The 24,120-nt window shown below is 40.6% G+C and overlaps 1 protein-coding gene across 4 annotated transcripts in view; it reads right to left on the reverse strand.

Annotated features, from left to right (window-relative positions):
• Positions 1–9,808, reverse strand: part of RBSN (rabenosyn, RAB effector) — a 51,113-nt gene extending 41,305 nt beyond the window's left edge. Inside the window, exons 1-3 of one of the 4 annotated variants that reach the window (XM_077116448.1) lie at positions 9,654–9,808; positions 8,457–8,550; positions 7,543–7,848 (exon numbers count right to left, since the gene is read on the reverse strand). In XM_077116448.1, coding sequence (XP_076972563.1) covers positions 7,543–7,690 — 148 coding nt within the window. In that variant the 5' untranslated portion in view covers positions 7,691–7,848; positions 8,457–8,550; positions 9,654–9,808. Of the gene's footprint in view, positions 1–7,542; positions 7,849–8,456; positions 8,551–9,473; positions 9,505–9,653 lie in introns of those variants that run through there. The other 3 variants (XM_077116446.1, XM_077116449.1, XM_077116450.1) reach the window with 3 other exon arrangements.
• Positions 9,809–24,120: the final 14,312 nt, after the last annotated feature.

Genomic DNA, 24,120 nt, shown 5'->3' on the forward strand with positions numbered 1-24,120 from the left:
ACAGACGAGTGGTTAAACAAACTGTGGTATATACCTACGATGGAATATTATGCAGCTTTAAGACAGAATAAACTTATGAAGCATGTAATAACATGGATGGACCTAGAGAACATTATGCTGAGTGAGACTAGCCAAAAACTAAAGGACAAATACTGTATGGTCCCACTGATGTGAACCGACATTAGAGAATAAACTTGGAATATGTCATTGGTAACAGAGACCATCAGGAGATAGAAATAGGGTAAGATAATGGGTAATTGGAGCTGAAGGGATACAGACTGTGCAACAGGACTGGATACAAAATCTCAAAAATGGACAGCACAATACTACCTAATTGTAATGTAATTATGTTAAAACACTGAATGAAGCTGCATCTGAGCTATAGTTTTTTTTTGTTTTTTTATATATATTTTTTGTATTTTTTATTTTTATTTTTTCTATATTATCATTTTATTTCTTTTTCTGTTGTCTTGCTATTTCTTTTTCTAAATCGACGCAAATGTACTAAAAAATGATGATCATACATCTATGTGATGATATTAAGAATTACTGATTGCTGGGCCGCGGTGGCTCAGCGGGCAAGAGTGCTTGCCTGCCGTGCCGGAGGACCCCGGTTCGATTCCCGGCCCCAGCCCATGTAAAAAACAAACAAACAAACAAAATATAATAAAACAAGAAAATGTTTAAAAATGTTTCCCTTTCTTCCTCCCTTCCTTCCTTCCTTCTCTGTCTTTCCTTCCCTTCCTCCCTCTCTCTTTAAAAAAAAAAAAAAAAAAAAAAAAAAGAATTACTGATTGCATATGTAGAATGGAATGATTTCTAAATGTTGTGTTAGTTAATTTTTTTTAATTAATAAAAAAAAAGGACTACAATGAGATACCACCTCACACCTATAAGAACAGCTGCTATTAAACAATCAGGAAACTATAAATGTTGGAGAGGATGTGGAGAACCTGGGACACTTATGTACTGCTGGTGGGAATGTATAATGGTGCAGTCACTATGGAAGACTGTTTGGCATTTCCTTAGAAATTAAATATCCAGTTGCCCTATGACCCAGCAATAGCCCAGAAGAGCCCAGAAGAGCTGAAAGCAACGACACAAACATATTTGCATACCAATATTTATAGCAGCATTATTCACAATGCCAAAAGATGGAAACAAACCAAATGCCCATCAACAGATGAGTGGATCAACAAAATGTGGTATATACATATGATGGAATATTATGCAGCAGTAAGACAAAATGACATCCTGAAGCACATGACAAGATGGATGAGCCTTGAGGACATAATGCTGAGTGAAATTAGCCATAAATGAAAGGATAGATACTGTATGATTCCACTGTATAATCAGAGAATTATAATACAGAATACAGGGGACTTAGAGATACATAGAAGCTAGAGATGGGTGAACCATTAGCTAATGAGGTTGAACTGCAATTTAAGGGAACAGATATGAGCAAAGGTGATTCTCTAGTGAGTCTAGAAGTAATATTACCATGTTGAAGATGAACAAGATTGAAAGGGGTCATATAGACCTACACGTCCCACTGATTCACACTAGAAATATGAATGAGTTCTCACAAGAATTACTTCAAAGATATGATTCTTGCATAAAGAGGGTTTAAGTACAGGGTACTGAGGGAAAACTGCTATTGCATGCTATGAGCTATGTTCAAAAGGAAACCATCAGCACTACCACAGCAACAGCAGAGGTAAATAATGGGGTGAGGGACAAGAGTTAAGAGGAGATTTAGATTTCCTATTTGGCAAGGGTGTGTTTGTTTTCTTTCTCTTGGGAACAATGAAATTATCTAAAATTGCGAGTGTTGATGGACTGTGGACTTTGGGCCCTCTGCATGATGACCGATGAATGCAGGTGACTGAAGGATGCACTTATGGAGAAGTAAATTGGTGAACGATGGTGTATACTTATGAACAAAGGTTGTGCTGCTACAAAAAGGAACAAAGTCGTGAGGCATGCAACGATGTGAATGAACACATGGACATTTAGTGAGACAAAATAAGCTAGAAACAAAAAACAACAATGGTATGGTCACCTTTAGAAAATGCTTATAAGAAAATAGGAGCCTAGATTGTAAGTTTTTAGAGCAGATACATAAAGCCTGGAGTGGTGATCATTATATCTGGATTTTGAAAGGCTGTTTTATATGTATAACCTGATATTTAGAGATAAGAACAAAGCCAAACAGGTTGGGGTTAAAGAAATTCAGAACATAGGTGTAAGGAAGATAGTGTCTGTATTTTAAAGCCACACACACTCTTGGAGACCAATGGAAGAAAGATTTATTTGTACTGGAACTGAAATTTTCTGTAGTGCATAATCTAATTCAACCTATCTGTAAAGCTGTTTTGAACAACTGAAACACTAGGAGCACAGAATAAGAAAGAGGTCTTTTAATCTTGTATAGATTATTATAATGCCTGGAAACATCCTAAAGTATATTAAGCAGATAATCAAAAAGTATTGGCAAAGTCCCCCCCCTCAGAGAAAGAATATGCAACTATTAAACTTTACCATCAGGGAATCTCCTGATGCTGTGTCAAACTTTAGGGACACCCAAGTCAATAGGCCATGCCCTTGATCATGAGGCTTATTCTTGCGAAGCTTATGTAGGTAGTGGAGAAGCTTAGACTACCTATAGGTATGCCTAAGAGTTAGTTCTGGAGGACCTCTGTTGTTGCTTAGATCTGGCCTCACTCTCTCTAAGCTCAACTCTGCAAGTGAAATCACTGTCCCACCCCCCCATCCCACACTATGTAGAACATGACATCCAGGGGTGAAAGTCTCTCTGGCAACATGGGAGATGATTCCCAGGGATGAATCCAGACCTGGCACCATGGGATCAATAATTCCATCCTGACCAAATGGGGGAAAAGAAGTGTAATTAATAAAGTATCAGTGGCAGAGAGAGTTCAGATAGAGAGGCTACTCTGGAGGTTGCTCTTATGCAAGCTTCAGTTAGACCTTGCTACCTATCATAACCTGCCCACCCCCAACCAGAACCATTCCAGCTAATCCTAAAGAACATCTAGGGCAATATATAAGATTCCACAAGGGTTCCATGCACTAGAGTAACTTTCCAGAAACCTGCGACCTCCAGATGGGTCCCTGGTCCAGATAAGTCCTGAAACTTAGCCCAGCGGCTCTAGATCATCAGATAGTTTCACCTCCCTACTCCATATTAGTGACAGACCCTTCCAATATAAAAAATTTAGAATTGCCTCTAGCCCAAACATCCCGAAAGAGAGGGATGGAAAAATCAAAAGTGATGGTGGAGTTACACAGAGAAAATAAGACTTAAATGAATCTGAATGCTGAATCATTAAATTGGTATCTCCTTTAGACTCCAGTATTTTAGAGTAGCTAGAAGTAAAACCTAAAATTGTGAAATTGTAACCCACGTCAAAGTGTGAAATATGTTCTTCAACTAACTGTGGTGTTGTGCTTTGAAATTTATAGCTTTTTTGTATATATGTTATTTTTCACACACAAAAAAAAGAAGGACAAAAAGTCGACTGTAGTGATAAAAAAATATTGAAGTCCTCTAGCCTCCTATATTCTGGAGCAGTTAGAAGGAAAAATATGAGAGGATCATATGGTAGCCTACAACAAACTCTGGGGATCTGTCCTGTAACCACTTGTTGAAGAGTGCTTTGAAAACTATTGCTTTTTTATTTCTTTGCTTTGTATATATGTTATAGTATACAATAAAAAAAGTTAGAAAAATTTATATTTGATGAGAGAACCAGGCTGATGGAAGTGTTAATTTTTTTTTATAGATCTTAATAGGGCTGTTGGTCACACCGGTATATATATACATTTTTCAAAACTTACTGAATTATACACTTAAAAATTTGTGTGTAAATTATAACTCAATTTTTTAAATCAAATTCCACAGTACTAATTTATTTACCCTAGGGGCTCACGCGTAAACATTTCCCATTTATCTCCAGGATGGGATTCAGCCAATCCATCATTCCTGGGCTGGTGGTCTCCACAATGTTTAGGGCTCTCCTTCCCTACCTACTGAATGCCTACATGAGAACATCTTCAAAAAGCTTCAAGAAATAGATTACATATCTATAACATAATACAAAGGGAATTAGACTTGGTAAGAAGGAAAAAAAGAGAGTATTTTCTGAATTGAGCCCTTCTATGTTCCAGATACAATGCAAAGTGCTTTCAAATACATTATGTCAGTTAACACTCACAGCATTATGAGGCAGGTGGTATCCCTACTTATAAATGAGGAAAAGACTTCAAAGAGGGGAAGGGGAATAGATTTACCCGGGATCACAGTTTATAGGCAGCAAAGCTAGAACTGGAAACGTCATCTGTCTGAAGCAAAAGCCTCAGCGCTTCCCAAGGCAGGACTGACTCTCAAACTATGTCTCTGCAGAACTGGGGTTCTGCCACCTGCGCTGAAGTAAGAGGCTGTGCTGTTTAATGGAACATGGTAGCAGAAGGGGGGAAGAATTCACAATTTTCTCTCATTAATTTTCCTAAATCTTGGGTGACTACTATTCCTTTCTGCCACTGGAACCTGGTAGAAACTATCAGATTTAATACAAAATGATATAGTTTCTTTTATATTTAAAAGATCAATACTTCACGGAATACCCATGTCTGACTCTGAAGAGCTCTGTTGAGTAACATTAAAAACACCCTCACAGATTTTTAAATGCCTAGGTAAATGCAGATATGAAGGGAGTGGCTAACATGGATGGAGAGAATGACAAAGTTACAGGCATGTCTTTGTTAGGCAGAAAAGCCAATAAAGCAAATTCTCCGATTATCAGTCACTATGGGATGGTTTCCTCCAGCTATTGGGAAAATAGTCTCCCAGAATTGAAAGACACCCTTTAAAATGCATTAAAGTAGTGTTTTCAACAATAGGGGAGAGGAAACTGCCTGATGTGAACAAAGGGTCTAACAAACAGGAAACTGGATTAGCCAACACCAATTCATTTTTGCAAACAAGATTAAACTGTTTTAAGTTAAACAGGCAGTCTATACCATTTACGCAGTTAGGAAAAAACGCCTGGCAACTTTCCCAGAATGGGTGTAGCCCCTCAATGGGGAGCCAATTAAGAACAATCCCATGTTTTTAAAAACACAAAGCAGAAGCCACAGTTAATTTTCAAGCACCCTTTTTTCCACCTACAAAGCAAATGCGCTAAATTAAAGCTAAAGCAGGGCTGGGACTCAAACTCTCTGACAAGCCACTTCTTAGTAATGAATGAAGTTAGCCCAAGTTTTTCTTTTCTCTTTTAAACTGCCTCCAAAACCTGACGCCAAGATCAACTCTTTTAACATTTCATTTGCCTAAACTGGCAAAGTCATAGCATTTCTAAGAATCAAGAGACCAAATGTAAAGGTGACCTGCTTTTGAAAGGGCTTTTCAAAAACTCTTCACAACATCCTTAAAACTGGGCTTTCCAGATTCTGAAACAAAAAACTGCAACATGCAAGAATTCCTTACTGACTAAAGAATGATCACTAGTAGTACTAAAAGAATGCTTAAGTCAGTCTCTTAGTTTTTCAGAGGTTAGAGATATGGAAAAGATGGAGGCGTTAAAAAAAAAAAAGAATCCTCTTTCAAGTTTCTTTCACAAGGAACATTTCATCTCATTTATACCAACTATATCACACGTTTCTGCAATAAAAGCGAAAAGGAAATGGGCTTTTGGACGGAACAAAACATGAATAATCATAATGATCATAATACTGACTGCCAATTGCTGAGAGTGTATTATCTGCTATGTGTAATACCAGTGTTCATACAAAATTATCTAGAAACTTCATGACCATAGTGAGAGGGGGTAAAGTTGTTTTTACAAATGAAGAAATTGAAATGTAGAAAGAATAAATCCTTTTACTAGAGTTATATAGCTATTAAGAGAAAAAAGTTGGTATGCACGCAAAGATCTGCTCCAAAATCCATATTCCTTCCACTCTATTTCATAGATTCCTGTATTTATTGTTCCCTAATCTCAAACTTTTCCTCCAAAATAAGGATCAACCAGAGGAATCTAAGGACATTCTCTAACCTCACCTCCCACTGGCATCACAGGTCTTAGTAATATCACTGGTGTATGACTCAGTTCTGCTGAAACTAAGACCAGAGCTCACTAAAACTCATGGAGGCCCTTCGTCTGGTTAAAGGAAACTCAGATAATCAGCATCCTTCTGCTTTTTTGTGGTTTTGTTGCTGCTTTTTTTACAGTAAACTGCAGTGCATACTGTGATTGAATATAGGGACTCACATCATCACTGATGATGTGTGGAAAGAGCAGCAATGGACCTGAGGGTAATATAAACTTGGGCTCCAGGCATAGTTGTGTCAATTCCTGGGTGACCCTGGACAAATTATTCAACATCTCAGAGCCTCACTTGTTATCTGTAAGAAGAAACTAACCAAGTTCCTGCAGGATTGTTGAAAAAATCAAAAGGAACAGTGATGTATCTGAAAGGGGTCTCTGAAAACTATACAGCACAATCCTTTTTTTTTTTTGCCTTCTAATAGTTATGGCTTTCCAGCCAGAAGTCACCTTGTCCATCACAGCTCTTAGTATTTTGAAAATGTTTGACTTTGTCATATTTTGGATGGAAGCTATACTTGTCAAAGCTTTCAACAATGCTTTTTATTCTGAACTGAGAAGTAAGATATGGAATGGGACTCTAGAGACAAATATTTAATTACAGAATACATGTGACTCACATGTCTGGAGGCCAAAGTCCACTTAGGAATACATAAGCATTCCTTTCTCTCCCCCCCAACAACGAATTGTGAAAACAGCATCCAAACCTGTTTAAGCATATCACCTTCAGAAATGCTTCCTGAGAAGCAGAGTAGCTAACTTACTAGGTAAGTGAGTTCCAGAAAAGCTGCATCTAATTTAGGGATTAGAATCTGAAGTCCAGGAAAATGACAAACACAATGCACAGTTAAAAATTCTTTCTTCAACTCTCCAGGACCTGAACCCCAGGAAGCTCAAAAGCCATTCCTTAGTTTTTTTCTTTGCTTTTCAAGTCTGACCTTCTTTCTTCGGACTATAGAGAACAAAGTCTAGTTGAGGAAGAAAGGCTGGTGGGAAGACCTGAATCTATGACAGGTAAATGGTGCATAAGTTACCTCCATATTAATAGTAAAGGAAAGGAATTCCACTCTAAAACCCTCTAGCCTGGTGGTTAAATAATTCAAAGAATCTAGCAAGAGAGAGCAGAATGTGGTACGATTTGAACCTAAATTCAAAGCCAGGTTCTGCCTCACTGTGTGACTTCTAGGCTAATTACCTAATTCCGGCTCATAATCATATAACCATTGTGAGATTTAAATTAACACAAGGGAAGAGTTTTGATCAATGCCTGGCATGTGGTAAACACTAGATGTATGTTCGGTAACTACTATTATTATTATCATATTCTGGTGGCAACATGGACGCTGATGAAAACCATCCCATGAGTTAAAGCTCCAGGTGACAGAATGGGACAAGCAAGATCCTTGCCTCTTACTTTTAATTTGCCCTTTGACATCACGGTCTTCCCCTGAGTGCTCTTCCTCATAATGTGACTGAAGCTGATAGAAAGACTGCAGGTCCTTCAGGCACAAAGGGCAGAGGAAGCCTTCCCGCACTTCCCCTGGGTCTTCCAAAGAAGCCATGGCAGTGCTCCTCTCAGTCCTGGCAAGGCAGTGGCCTCATGCGATTCCTCTGTGAGGCACCAGGGTTCCTGCAGCATTAGCTAACCAATGTCACATTGACAGTGAGAAAGTGGCATCATAACCCTGGATGAGGTTTCCTCTCTGGAGTAGGAAGAGCCCTAAGAAAGGAAAGAAGGGGAAAAGCCAATTCAGGCAAATTAGCAGCAATTAAGAATTCTTTGTTCTTTTCACAATTCACATAAAGTTTATTCAGTACAAGTCTGAGAAAACAAACTGTTGCCTCAAATCATCGGACCAAGACACTAAGATATGAGAGTATCACTGGACCATGGCAGCTAAATGACATGGGAAACAGATTCTCAAAGAAAGGAAAACTTAACTTCAAAAGCAAACACAGGGTGCAACGGTAGTTCAGTGGTAGAATTCTCACCAGCCATGCAGAGACCTGGGTTCGATTCCCGGCCTGTGCACGCCCCACCAGCAAAAAAAAATTCAACAAATGGTGCTGCAAGAATGGAATAGTCACATGGAAAAAGAATGAAATGTGACCACCACCATATAGCATACAAAAAAAAAAGCAAACACTTAATATGTTAAAGTTTACAACTAAAAAAGTTGTTTTTTTTTTTAAAAAGCAAACGCAATACTAAGGCAATACATTCAATATCCCAAATGATCCAACTTTATCATTTGTATGCCACTGTGGCCACTGGGGAAATTTCAGAAGTATTCATCATCAAGCACTAGCTTTTATTTGACTCCTTACCTTTCTCATTTCTTCAACCACATTTACTGAGCTCTTAGTACTTGCAAGGCAACTGTGCCAGTAAAGCAAAGATGAAAAAGGCACAATGCCTGCCCTAAACAAACAAACAAAAAACAAACCAACCTCAGTCTAAGGAGGAGCATTAGAAACCTATTGGTCAAAAAGAAAAATCCATTTTGTATTTTATATTTATAAAGCACTTTCTCTCCAATAGGCTTACTACATTTTATAAGCCAGTAAGTGGCAGTTGAGCAGCAAGCCTAATGTTCTCACAGCTTCAAAAATAAAAGGATTTGGTGCTCAAACAATTCAGAACGTAATAAGTTACATTTTCGGGCTTATCAAGCCATGGCAAAGTAACTTCCTAAGTCACCAAAGAAAGATTCCCAGCCATAGGGAGAATCCAGATCAAACCGTTCCTTAACAGCAGAAACTTCTCAGGAGCCACGGGGTCCCAGACCACAGCACAGAATGATAGAAAGAAGGGGACTATGTGGCCCTCGGCTTTGGATGGACTTGTTCAGAGAACCATTAGGGAGGGCTGCCTGGTTCTCAAAGCTGTAAGGTGGCAGTGACCTAGAAAATAAATAGTGACCCCAGGCTGGTTTTTTATTCTTTTAGCTAAGAAGTCCAATGAGTATACACACGCATTCCCAGCCCCTTTTCCATTTGGTCACTTAACCAGTAACCCAAGGTTTGATTAGTCCCCTCCCCAGTTGGTGGTTCATCAAACATTCTGACTCTGACAGCCCCCTTCCCTCCCATGCACTAACCCCATAACCACCACAAGCCAATCACAAACCACACACTCACGTTTCGCATCCCAGCTCAAAACTCACTTCCCCGAAGCAGCACCCCCCCGGAGCGGTGGCGTCCCTCCCCCCACATTTGGCAACCCCCTGCACTTCTCCTTCTCAACGCGAGAACCAAATACAAGGTGTCGGCAGACAACCATCTAAATCTCAGCCGCATAACCAAACACAACTGCTGGCGCCCAGCATAACCTCAAGCACGTACTGGCGAAAGGCACCACACGAACGCCCCCACCTCGCACCTCACACGTCACACCCACCGCAACCAAACACATCCCACAGTCACACGGCCCGCCCATCTCGGTTCCCGAAGGGTACCGCGTCCCCTAACGGCAGGTTCGGCCCGGTCCTCGGTACCCGGCTAGACTCCCGCGGACGCGCTAACCTGTTCAGTCCTCGGGCCCAGACTCTGGACCTTCAATCCTTCACACCGCCGCGACCGCGGCAGCCATCGCCATCGGCTGCTCGGCGCTCCTCAGGTGCGCCTGCGGCGGTCTCGAAACCGGAAGATAGGCTGACAGTCGCCCGTCGAGCGCCGAGTCTTCGAGGGCGCGAAGTGGGCGGGGACGGATTCGAATAGCTCGGGGCGGGCCAGCGGCTTTTGCGCAGGCGCCGTAGGAAAGAGGAGGGTGAGGGACGCCGTAATTTTGCGGCATTTTGACATTCCGCATACTTTGATACGGCCGCAGCGCCTATCGTACAGATGAGGAAATCGAGGCCTCAAGTTCTTTGTCCCTTGTTCAGAATGCCCTGTGAGCCACCCGAGGGTTTTTTAACGCCTCCTAGTACACCCTGAACTGCAGTCTGAATTAATCCCTGAGAGATAAGAGAAGGAATCTACAGGAGGCTTAAAGGATGTGGAAATATTCGGAAGAGAAACACACATGCGGGTGAGGGCTTGGAATGGGAAGGCGTAATTCGGGAGGTGTATATCATGGGGAAACCTGTAGCATTTTCAGAACACAGAACGGATCTGTCAGTACCAACTCCGTTCCCTGCACTGGGCTGGGTACCACCCGGCATTAGAGACACAACCTCATCCCAGTCCCGTGGGTGTTCCTGTAGGACGCTGGGCGTAGCAATGGCCTGGGCTCCAGAAGCAGAAGCTGCAGAACATGGTGGGCAGTCTGGGCTTAGATTCCGGATGTTACTTGACCTCTTTGACCCGAACACCTTAAGTACAAAGGGGATATCAGTCTTCGCCTCAAAGAGTTGTTTTAGATTTAAATACTGTGACTTTAGGGGCTCCGTATTGCTGGCTTCACCTACCTTGCTTTCCCTTTCTCCAAAGAGTCCTCCCCAGCAAATCTGTGGACAGGAGCACTGGTTCTGTGCTTAGACTGGGCCTATGTCACCTACGGTTTGAAGACATGGGCTCTCAGTTTGGACAGTATGGAGTTTTTGGAAGGGGATCGCCACTAAAAGAGCAATGAGCCAGGAGTCAGGTTCTAGTCCTGGCTGTCCTTTACTCTGTGACTTTGAACAGATGGCGTCTCCTCTCTGGATCTCAGTTTCCCCATATGCACAGACAAATGCTTCCAAAGACTTACAAACTCTTTTTGTCCCCCAACCTGATTTTTTTTTAATTCTGTTTTTTTAACTTTACAAGATCAGCAGGGGTAGGCAATGACTATCTTTCAAGTATTGGCATAAAGAAGGGACTTGCAAACCTATCAAAAGAAAAGCAACAAGCCCCTCCTTCACCAGCCTCTGTCTTGGGGTGGGAGAGCCAGGACTTGAAGAGAGAAAATATCATCTTAAATGCCTGGGGCCAAACAAATGCCAGGAGGAGCCACAATTACAAGGAAGATTGTGGTTGAGGTCAGGGAAGGAAGCTTTTTTTTTTCTCGTAGGCAGGCACCAGGAATAGAACCCCAGTCTTCAACATGGCAGGCGAGAAGTCTGCCTGCTGAGCCCCCATGGCCCACCCAGGAGGAAACTTTTATTAAACAGTTATGAGTTATTATTTACAAAACTCTGTCACAGTCACTGTTTCATTTGCTCCAAACAGCAGTAGCAATGTGACCAGCAGCTTGTGAATTAATTCTGGAAATCATCACAGATTGGCCCCTGCTTTTCTATTAATAGTTTTAAGAATAATGATAGCAAAGCCTTTCCTGTTTGATTTACGGCCTATAAAAGCACTTTCATATTCAATGTTAGTTAAGCCTTCCAACATCTCTGTTGTTTCCATTATAAAAATAATAATGATGACTAATATTTACTAAACAATTAGCATGTACTAGGCACTGTCCTATGTTCTTTACATGTCTTAACTCATTTAATTTTCCCACAACCCTGTGAGGTACAAACTAATACTGTTTCCATCTCATAGATGAGAAATCTGACACAGGAAAATTAAAATAATGATAGCTACAAAACTAAAAAACAAAAACTAAGCAACGAAATTAATGACCAAAGGACTAGCAGGCACTTGTCTGGAGAATTGGCAAAGGGTGTGCCAGGCTGGGTGGTATCTAGGAGACACAGCTGTCAGCTGCCCAAGTCTGTCAAGAAGGAAGCAGGAAAAGGAGGAAAGGAAAGAAGGAGGAATGAAAGAGGAAAGCCCATAGGGAAGGAGGGAGGGAAAGAATCGAATCACAAGAAAGAGTTAAGAGGTAGGACAGCCTTGTAGTTAAAAGCACAAAACTCTGGAAACAGTCACCCTAGGTTTGAATCCCTGGGTTGAATCTGCCACTTGTTTGATCCCAGACAGGTCATTAAATTCTCTCAGTTTCAATTTACTCATCTGTAAAATGAGATAAGAGTGCTTACCTCCTGCATCGGAGAATTAAATAAGTTAATATTTGAAAAGTGCTAGAACAGTCTCTGGCACGTAGGAAGGACTGACAATATAAATGTTTGTTGCAGGTGTGCATGCATCATGCTCATATCCAGTTCCAGCCAGGTCATTCCCTCTCACTCTGGGTCTCTCTTTGCAGCTGAGAACATGGGCAGGGTAGCTGCCCAAGTCAGTGCTGTGTGTATGTCTGGGTAACATTTGTCGGTCACCCACTGCAGAAGCAGTTTTCAGAAAATTTGTAACTGATCAAGAGATTTCAGATAATTGGAGTATAGACAGTGCCACAATATCCAATTATGAGATAGGAAACCCTCCTGATTATCAAGGGCAAAATTGCATGAAGAAGCATGACATTCCTATGGGTCACGTTGCCTGGCAGGTTACCAAAGAAGACTTTGCACATTTGATTATATATTGTGTATGGATGAAAGCAATCTGAGAGACTTGAATAGAGAAGGTAGTGAAGTTAAAAACTGCAAAGTAAAAATTGAACTACTTGGGAGCTATGATCCCCCAAACCAACTCATTTTTGAAGATCCCTATTATAGGAATGACTGACTTTGAGGCTGTGTACCAGTAGTGTGTTGGGTGCTCAAAGCATTTTTGGAGAAGTCACAGTAAAAGCTGCATCCATTCATTACTGAAGGCCAATCATGATGAACATCTTCACAGTGATGTTCTAGGTTTTTCAACTGTGCAAAAAGTGTAAAGTTTTATAGCTCAAGTCCACAACTTTTTTTAACTGACTTATTGTTTATCCTAAAAAAAATTGTAAAAAAAAATTATAGATGGAAATCAGTGTTGTGTTTGCAGAAGAATTAATAAAAATCTCTGATTCAGACAGCTTATGGGGTACATTAAATTTTCTTAAACAAATTGGATCTCTTCTCTTGCCCCAATTACAAAAATAGTGGAACAAACAAAATAGAACTATAAAACATAACGTTTTGTGTGTTTTGTAACGATCATTTCTTTTCAGTATTTAACCTTAAGGTACTATCCAGTGATGACTAGATTTCTAATATGTTTAATTATGATCTTAATAAATAATTAAACATCACTTTCAGGCCCAAGTCAATATCTGAGCCCATTGAGACTTCTAAATAATCTATCTCTTTAATAAGCCAACATGTATAACTTGATGGACAAATGTCTTCTCTTCACCTATACTACCTCTTTTTTTTTGATCCCAGGGCTTTTTGTTGAATTACATGCTCCCCTAGTCATAGGAGTTCACAATCTTGATTACAAGTATATTGATTCACACATACCCAGAGTCACATTTGTATGTTAAAAGGATAGGAAAGAGAATGATTTATGGTATAAATCTTTAGCGTTAGTCTTAATTTTTCTTTATCAAGTTTATTTCATGAGGCACTCAACTTTTTGCTCCCATTTGGACCACTTTGCCTCTGAAAATTTAATTATATCCAGAGAGGACACTGTATCCTGTTTAATCTTATGCTCACTTTGACAAATGTGTATGATTTATATGAACATATAACCCAAGTGTCAAATATGATATATTGGCTTATATGGGAAAAAATCATTTAAAAAACTGGAAAAAGAATTCTATTAAGTTGAAGTCATGTTCTTTTATCAGTGTTTCATTTATAGTTAACTACTATGTACTTTGAGATAACTATAATTTCAGATTCATTTGGATATATATCAGAAAAGGTTGTTTTCAAAATAAACTGGTGAGTATAAAAATACAAAAAAAAATTTTTGTTGCATAAAGAAAAAAGAAGGGAGGTGTCACACAAATGCCTTAGCGGTTGTGACAGCTGAGTCAGACAATACCATAGGAGGTGCAAGGATCCAGGCTGGTGTCATGGAAATATTTTTGAGTCATGGTCCTGCCATATGGGAAGTCTTTGAAGAGAACTCAGAATAGAATTAAATAGTAACTAGATTCATTGAATCCAAAATCTGTGGCAGGGGAGTGGGGGACTTAACAAACCTAAACTATCAGAAATATGGATTGCCTTGTGGTATGTGGGCTGCAAGGTCACCCAATTTACAGGTTTGGAACTGGCCTCTCCTTTGGCACAGCAGGACAATCGCCAGCCTAAAGGGGCCTTTGACAAATGCAAGAGGGGGTCCCTTCTTCCACCAGCCACAGCCCTGTGACAAGATTCAAGCCTTGCACTTAGCAAGTAGAGTACTGTTTCAGTTTTCTAAAGCTGCTGGGAAGCAATATACCAGAAATGGGTTGGATTTTACCGAGGGGAATTTTTAGGTTACAGATTTACAGGTCTAAGGTCATGAAAATGTCTGAATTTAAGGCGTCAACAAGATGATACCTGGACCCTGAAGAAAGGCCAGCCTCTGGAACACCTATGTCAGCTGGGATGTGGCTGGCATCTGCTGGTCCTTGCTCCTGGTTCGTTGCTTTCAACTTCTGATTCCAGGAGCCTTTCTTAGCTTCTCCGGTGCAAACTCTGCATTTCATCTCTTAGCTTAGCATCTCCTGGGATGTTTTCCGTCTCCAAGTATCTGTGCTTTCTCCAAAAGGTCTCCCTCTTAAGGGACTTCTGTAAATGGATTCAGACCTATCCTGAATGGGCTGGGTCACATCTAACAACCTAATCAAAGGGTCTCACCCAACAATAGATCTGCCCCCACAAGATTGGATGAAAAGAACTTAGCTTTTCTGGGGTACATAACAGTTTCAAACCCAGCACGGGCATGGAATGGATTTTTATTCCCATTCACCCCTCAAATGTGCCAAACACAACCTGCACAGCCACGTCTCGGGGGCAGAGGCCTGAATAAAGGGATCCCCCAGGTCATGAGAAAAATTACACTGGCCTTGCAGCTTCAGATCTTATTCCCCTGACCTCCCAACCCAGTTCTGAAATAATCCACAGATAGGGGGCATTTTCAATACTTGAGGTGTTTAAGAGAGGATGGCATGTTAGAGTATTAACAAGTCTTGTGACTCCAGTTTAAAATGTGTAATTCATAATATTTAATGGGTATAGAGTTTCTCTTTGGGGCGATGGAAAAGTTTTGGTAATGGATGATGGTGATGGTAGCACGACATCGTGAATGTAATTAACACCACTGAATTATGCACTTGAAAGGGGTTAAAATGGGAAATTTTAGGTTGATATATGTTACCAAAATAAATTTAAAATGAAACAAAACATAAAACTCTACAACACAAAGAGTGAACCCTAATGTAAACTATGGACCTTAGTTAATAATATAATAAAGTTGTTTCATCGAATGTAATAAATGCACTAATGCAAAATGTTAATAATAGGGAAACCTGGTGTGGGGGATACATGGGAACTCTATACGCTTTGCGTAATTTTTCTGTGAATGTATAACTGCTAAAAAAAATAGGGTCTACTAAAAAATGTGTAATTCAGCATTTGATTTAGCCTCATGATTTTAAGTTCATTCGACAAACTGTATCATGCACTTAGAATGTGCAGGAACATGGGTTCTTGGGATAAACAGAATAGACAGAGACCCTTACCCTTGTGCAGCTGAAGTTCTAGGGGAGAGATACAGATAGTAAACGATAGAAATAGATATACTAAATGAAAAAATATACAGTATGTGAGAGTTAATAGGTGCTATAGAAAAAAACAGATTAAGAGGGTTGGGGAGGGTTGCAGTGTTGAATAGGTCCAAGTAGGCCTCATTGAGAAAGCAACACTTGAGCAAAAACCAGAAGGAAATGAAGAATAAGTCATGTGCATCTTCTTGGGAAAAGCATTCCAGGCAAAGGAAACAGCCAGTGCAAAGTCTTCAAAATGGGCACATGCCTGGCAGATTGAAACAGTAATGAGGCTGATGTGGCTGAAACCAAGAGAGTGAGAGAGAGAATCATAGGAAATCAAGTCACAGAACACAAGGAAGGAAGGCAGTTCATAGCGATTGAGTGAGATAAGAGCCATGGGACGGTATTTTTCCCCAGTGGTTTTAATTTTTATTATGTTTTTATTGTGGTAACATATAACTACCTAAAACCTCCCATTTTAACCACTTTCAACTATACAATTCAGTAGTATCAATTACATTTACAGTGTTGTGCTACTAGCGCCACCATTACTACCAAAACTCTTCCATCACCCCAAAAGAAAATCTTCATCCATTAAGCACTAACTCCCAATTCCCCTTCTGTTCCCAATGCTGCCCCAGTAACCTCTAACCTACTTTCTATCTCTAGGAATTTGCATATTCTAGTTATTTCATATAAGTGAGATTATGCAATATTTGTCCTTTTGTGTCTGGCTTATTTGACTCCATACAATGTCTTTTCAAGGTTCATCCATGTCATCACATGTATCAGAAGTTCATTCCTTTTTATGCCTGAATAATACTCCACTGTATGAATGTGCCACATTTTGTTTATCCTTTCATCTGTTGATGAACAATTGGGTTGCTTCCACCTTTTGGCTGTTGTGAATAAGGCTTCTATGAACATCAGTGTGCAAATATCTATTCAAGTTTTTGCTTTCTCAGTTCTTTTGGGTATATACCAGAAGAGGAATTTCTGAGTCATATGGTAATTCTATACTTAACTTTCTAAAGAATTGTCAAAACTGTTTTCCATAGTGGCTGCACCATTTCATATTCCCACCAACAATGTAAGAGGGTACCTATTTCTCCACATCTTTACCAATACTTGTTATTTTGTTTTTGTTTTTTGTTTTTTTTAAATGGTCACTTTAGTGGATGAGGCTTTGATTTGCATTTCCTTAATGGCTAATGATGTTAAGCATCTTTTCAAGTGCATTTTTGTGTATCTTTGGAGTAGTCTATTCCAGTCCTTTCCCCGTTTTTTAAATTGGGTTGTTTTTTGTTGTTGTTGAGTTATAGGAGTTTGTTTTATTTGCAAGCTGCCGAAATTCAATATACCAAACCAGAACGGCTTTTAAAAGAGGGAATTTATTAAGTCGAAAGTTTACCGTTCTAAAGCCGTGAAAATGGCCAAATTAAAGCAAGGCTACAAAAATATCCAATCGAAGGCGTCCAGGAAAAGCTACCTCCCAAGAAGGTCAAAGATATTCAGGGTTTCTCTCTCAGCTGGAAGACACATGGCGAGATCTGCTAGCTTTCTCTTCATTGGCTTCCCCGGGGCTCTGTCTGTTCTGTTGGCTCTGTCGGTTCTGGTGGCTCTAAAGCTTTTTCCCAAATGGTTCCCACTTAAAGGGCTCCAGTAAGCAGCCCCACATTGAATGGGTGGAGGCACATCTCCATGGATACCATCTAATAAAAAGTTACCACCCACAATTGGGTGGATCCCATCTCCATGGAAATGATAAAAAAGATTCCACTCAGCGATATTGAATGAGGTTTAAAAGACATGGCTTTTCTGGAGTACGTAATAGCTTCAAACTGGCACACAGTTCTTTTTATATTCTGGATATCAAACCATATTCAGATATACACCTTCCAAATATTTTTTCCCATTCTATAGTTTGTCTTTTCACTTTCTTGATAAAGTTCTTTGATACACAAGAGTTGTTAATTTTGCTGAAGTCCAATTTATCTATTTGTTCTTAGGGTGTTCACGCCTTTGGTGAAAGTCTAAGAAACCATTGCCTAATGCCAGGTCTTGAAGATATTTCCCTATCTTCTCTTCTAAGGCTTTATTGTTTTCCCTCTTACATTTGGGTTGTTGATCAAGTTTGAGTTAGTTTTTGTATATGGTATGAGATAGAAGTCCAGTTCCATTCTTTTGCATGTGGATATCCAGTTTTTTCAGCACCATTTGATGAAGAGACTGTTCTTTCTCACTGAGTGGACTTAGCATGGCAGAGTTCTGAGTAAAGGAAGGACAAAATCCCACCTAGGTTTTTTGCCAGGATCCTTCTGGCTGCTCTGTTGAGAACAGATGCAGGGGGCAAAAAATGAAAATGACAAGGATTCCTGGAATGTAATAAACTTCAATAAATATTATTTAAATGATACATATCAAGTCTCAGGAAGGAGATACAAATTGTAACAGTGGTTGCCTCTGGAGGGAACTACAATAAGAGGGAGTCTTCACCGTACATGCTCTTTTCCTACAATTTGAATTGCTTTTCCACAAAGATACTTAAAACAAACAATATATATTTTAAGAGAAAAGACAAAGACTGAAAAGTCAGCAGAAGGCAAAACTGAGGGCCATGTCCTGGGCCGCCCCTCTCTCTCCAGAATTCCTTCTCCTTGCACAGTTACTTCTTCTGCAATAAGGGGTCACAGTCCCTCCCTGAAAGACTCAGTAAGCCAGAGTATGGAGAGGCCCTTGGAAAGCCCCCCAATTTTTTTTTCCCGGCAGGACTTGTCTCCCCCAGCTCACCTTAATCAGACTTGGGGGTCCACTGAGCCTCCAGTAGGCTGTGTAAAAACTGTAGTGGAGCCAGGGTGGCCACCAGGAGGCGCCATCCAACCATTTTAGAAACATGCAAAAGAAATTTCAAAACCAGCCTGATTCTGCCCACTCACCCCCGCCACACACACACCTTCAGGGCTCCCTCCCATTACCCAGCAGAGGAGGCTGGGCATCCCAGCAGCCTGGGATAGGAGACCCCATCCCCACTACCAACCTGTATCTTCCCCCCTCACACTGCGGGGTCTGAGCCTCCTTTCTCATGCCTTGAGACTTGACCAAGCAGCTGATAAGTGTGTGGACTCAGGTGGTACGACAAACTCTGTTCTGCACCAGGGACCCCATCTCCAAACCTGCTCTTTGCACAGCCCTCCCCATTGAAGTAAACGATACCTCCATTCACCCAGGTGCTCAGGCCCAAAACCCTGAAGTCACACTTGACCCTTCTCTTTCTGTCACACTCTGCATCTCCTCTATCAGAAGTCCTTTTCTTTGAAATGTATCTAAACTTTGACCTCTTCTCATCCCACCTGCACATTCCTTTGAAGTGCATCTAGAATATGACCACCGCTCACCTAGCTGACTGCAGTAGCCCCATCCCTATTCCCCCATCTCTCCCCTCACCCTCTCTACACCTCTTCTCCACTTGCACTCCGGGACAGCCTATTAGATGGAAGTTAGGTCCTTTCCCTCCTCTGCATAATACCTTTCCATGGCTCCTACCTCACTCAGAGGCCTTACAAAGGCCCACAAGGCCCTGTACCACCTGGTCCCCCACTACCTTTCAGACTCATCTCTTAACATCCTTCCCTGGCCCCCATATTCCAGCACAGTGGTCCCCTTGTTCTTACTTTAATAAGCTGAGGATACCTCCACCTCAGGACATTTGCACTTTCTGTTTGTGGACCTCAAAGACTCTTCTCCCAGATTCTTAAATGCCACTCTCCCTCCTCTCTTTCTGGTCTCTGCACAAATGTCACCTCAACAAGGAGAACTTGTGCAGACCAAAATAGTACATCACCAGCCAGAGCTGGGACCAAGGAAGGCAAACAAAGAGCCTAGGGCACAATCGAAGGAGGCACTCACTCTCAGGATTGAGCAAGCACCTGCATCCTCTTTGCACCCTGGGACCCTCACCTGCTTCGCCCTCGTCCTGACCTTTCATCAATACCCCTGCCCCCATTTGCTTTCTGTGCTAGTCAGTGTTCTCTAGAGAAACAGAACCAATAGGAGAAATCTGTAAATATGAGATTTATAGAGGTGCCTCATGCAACCATGGAAATGGAAGATCCAAAATCTCTAGGGCAGGTTGTGAAGCTGGCAACTCTGATGAAGGGTCAGGACAAACTCCACAGGAGAGGCTCACTGGCTGAAGAAGCAGTGAAAGAGTCTCTTCCTTCTTAAAAGCCTTCAACTGATTGGATTATGTCATTTTGGGAGGCATGCCTGAGTTGATCGTAGATATAATCAGCCACAGATGCAATCAACTGACAGATGATTTAATGTACCAGCCTTCAGGTTTATCGACCAGCCATGAAATAACTTTGTAGGAATGGTCACACCAGGGCTTGCCTGACCAGACAGCTGGGCATCATCACTTGGCCAAGTTCACACCAGAACCTAAACATCACAGTCCACCCCTTGTTAATTTGCCCACATCACCTATTTCCAAATAGAAGCAATAACAGACATGTTTCGCCTAAAAATACTCAACTGTCCTGCATACAACCAGAAACACACTACATCTCTCTAGAATAGAATGTAAAGCCTTACGTAACAGTCACTCTTAAAAACTTCATATCCTATGACTTAAATACTATAACATGAACTTATGTCACATGATAAGAGGAAAACAAGATATTTGCTTATGTAAAAATGCAAACACTCATAAGAAAACAAGGAGGAGCTATTCATGCAATCACAGTCCCCATTTCTGTAACTGGTCACATGGTGACAGTTCGTATTTATCACTATCTTGTTCTACTACCTATTCCATGTGCCCTTTACCCTCCGCAAGTACTTCAGCTGGCTGTGGTTCTTTGCTAGGTGGGGTGACCCAAACCTTCATTCCTGAAGTTTCTGGTCCACTGGTAGTACTGCCTGGATTGGGTTCCTGCAGTTTTCCATTGACTTTAATCACAGGACATGGTAGTACTGAGACGCCCTAGGGGATCTCCTGTATTCCAGGAAAACTCTTCTTTACTGCCATTGTGTAGTTTCAATCCTATTTCCCCTTGATAGTCAGGATCAATCACCCCAGACAGAACAATAATCCCCTTTTGTGCCCATTGATACAGTGACATGAGAAGCCCAAAGTGGCCAGGTGGCAGTCTTAACTTCCAATTCAATGGAATCACTGTGGTGTCTCCTGGAAGGAGCACTCCTCCTTTTGGAACTAAGACCTGTAGACCAGCAGAACTTAAGGTTTCAGGGGAAGGAAGCAAAAATCTTCCTCGTGGATCACTAGGGGTAATAGTGAATGGTGCCACTCGCATTTCGACCCCTTGATTCCAGGACCCATGGATCCCAGCTATGGGAGAAACAGCACCATAGAGCAGACGCTGATTCAGAGCAAACACAGCCTCCTGGAGAACACTGCCCCAGCCCTGCAAGGTATTGCCACCTAGTTCGCACCAAAACTGGGTCTTCAAAAGGCCATTCCACTGTTCGATCAACCCAGCTGCCTCTGGATGATGGGGAACATGATAAGACAAGAGAATTCCATGAGCATGTGACCATTCCTGTACTTCATTTCTGTGAAGTGTGTTCCTTGATCAGAAGCAATGCTGTGTGGAATACCATGACAGTGAAGAAGGCATTCAGTAACTCCATGTATGGTAGCTTTTGTGGAAGCATTGCATGCAGAGAATGTAAACCCATATTCAGAGTATGTATCTATTCCAGTTAGAACAAGTCGCTGCCCCTTCCATGACGGAAGTGGTCCAATGTAATAAATCACCACGTAGCAGGCTGATCACCTAGGGGAATGGTGCCATATTGGGCAGTTAGTGTGGGTCTCTGCTGCTGGCAGATTCCAGTAAGCTAATCAAGACCCACCCAAATGGGTGGAGACACGCCTCAACCTAATCCAGTTTAACAACCACTCTTGATTAAATCAGATATCCAGGGAGATGATCTAATTACAGTTTCAAACACACAGTACTGAATAGGGATTAGAAGAAACAGCTGCCTTTACAAAATGGGATTAGGATTAAAACATAGCTTTTCTAGGGCACATACATCCTTTCAAACTGGCACAGATACAAATAAATTGAAAGTGAAAGGTTGGAAAAAGATGTTCCTCACAAGCTGTAACCAAAAGAAAGCAGGAGTAGCTATACTAATATCAGGCAAAATAGACTTTATATGTAAAGACATCATAAGAGACAAAGAAGGAAACTATATATTAGTAAAAGGGACAATTAACCAAGAAGAAATAACAATCATAAATGTCTATGCTCACAACAAGGAGATCCAAAGTACATGAGACAGACATTGGCAGAACTAAAGAGAGCGATAGACATTTCAAAAATAATAGGAGACTTCAATACACTACTCTCCTCTACAGACAGAACAACCAGTCAGAGGATTAATAAGGATATAAAGAGCTTAAACAACGTGATAAATGAATTAGACCTAATAGACATATATAGGTCGTTACACCCCAGAACACCAGGATATACATTCTTCTCTAGTGCTCATGGAACATTCTCCAGGACAGATCATTGTTGGGGTACAAAACAGGTCTTTATAAACTTAAAAACACTGAAATTATTCAAAGCACTTTCTCTGATCACAATGGAGTGAAGCTGGAAATCAGTAACCACCAAAGAGCAACAACTTTCACAAATATATGGAGATTAAATAACACAGTCTTAAACAATGAGTGGGTCAAAGAAGAAATTGCTAGAGAAATCAATAGCTATCTGAAGATGAATGAAAATGAGAATACAATATATCAGAACTTATGGGATGCAGCAAAGGCTGTGCTGAGAGAGAAATTTATTGCCCTAAATGCCTATATTTAAAAAGAAGAAAGAGCAAAAATGGAAGACTTAACTGCTCACCTGGAGAAACTTGAGAACTAACCTCAAAGCAAACAGAAGAAGAGAAATAACAAAGATTAAAGCAGAGTTAAAGGAATGGGAAAACAAAAGAACAATAGAAAGAGTCAGTAAAACCAAAAAACTTTGAGAAAATCAATAAGATTGACGGGCCACTAGCAAGAGTGACAAAGAAAAAAAGAGAAAGGATGCAAATAAACAAAATCAAAAATGAGAAGGGGTGCTTACCACAGACCCTGAAGAAATAAAAGAAATCATAAGAGGATACTATGAACAACTATATGCCAACAAACTAGACAACTTAGATGAAACAGACAAATTCCTGGAAGCACACAAACAAGCTACACTGACTCAGGAAGATCTCAACAAACCAACCACAAGTAAAGAGATTCAAACAGTCATCAAAAATCTTCCTACAAAGAAAAGCCCAAGCCAGATGGCTTCACAGGGGAGTTTGTCAAACATTCCAAAAAGAACTGACACCAATCCTGCTCAAACTTTTCCAAAAATTTGAGGAAAAAGGAACTCTACCTAACTTATTTTATGAAGCTAATATCACTTTAATACCAAAACCAGGTAAAATGCTACAAAAAAAGGAAAACTACAGCCCAATCTCCCTAATGAACATAGATGCAAAAATTCTCAGCAAGGGCAGGACACGGTGGCTCAGCAGGCAAGAATGCTTGCCTGCCATGCCAGAGGACCCGGGTTCAATTCCCGGTGCCTGCCCATGTTAAAAAAAAAAAAAAATCCTCAGCAAAATATTAGCAAATCGAATCCAACAGCACATTAAAAAAATTATACACCATGACCAAATGGGGTTCATACCAGGAATGTAAGGACGTAATACAGCACATTAACAATCCAAAGGGAAAAATCATATGATCATCTTCATAGATGCTGAAAAAGCATTCAACAAAATTCAACATCCCTTTCTGATAAAAACACTTTGAAAGGTAGGAATCAAAGGTAACTCCCTCAACATGATAAAAGGCATATATGAAAAACCCATAGCCAGCATCGACTCAATGGTGAGAGGCTGATAGCTTTCTCCCTAAGATCAAGAATGAGACAAGGATACCCTCTGTCACCATTATTATTCAGCATTGTACTAGAAGTTCTAGCAAAAGCAATTAGGCAGGAAAAAGAAATAAATGGCATCTAAATTGGAAAAGAAGAAGCAAAACTTTCATTATTTCTGACGACATGATACTATGAGAAAATCTACAACAAAGTTACTTGAGCTAATAAGCAAATTCAGCAGGGTGGCAGGTTATAAAATTAATGTGCAAAAATCAGTAATGTTTCTATACATAAGGAATGACCTAACAGAGGAATCAATTAGGGAAAAAAATTCCATTCAAAATAGCAACTAAAGAATCAAGTATCTAGGAATGAACTTAACTAGGGATGTAAAGTACTTGTAGACAGAGAACTACATAACATTGCTAAAAGAAACCAAAGAAGCTAAGTAGGTGGGAAGACATTCCATGCTCATGGATAGGAAGGTTAAATGTAATTAAGATGTCAATTCTATCCAGATTGATCTAAAGATTCAATGCAGCACCAATCAAAATTCCAACAACCTACTTCAACGACTTGGAAAAGCTAGTTACCAAATTCATCTGGAAGGGAAAGGGACCCTGAA

This window comes from Tamandua tetradactyla, chromosome 9, assembly GCF_023851605.1.
Source record: "Tamandua tetradactyla isolate mTamTet1 chromosome 9, mTamTet1.pri, whole genome shotgun sequence".
Classification (NCBI taxonomy): domain Eukaryota; kingdom Metazoa; phylum Chordata; class Mammalia; order Pilosa; family Myrmecophagidae; genus Tamandua; species Tamandua tetradactyla.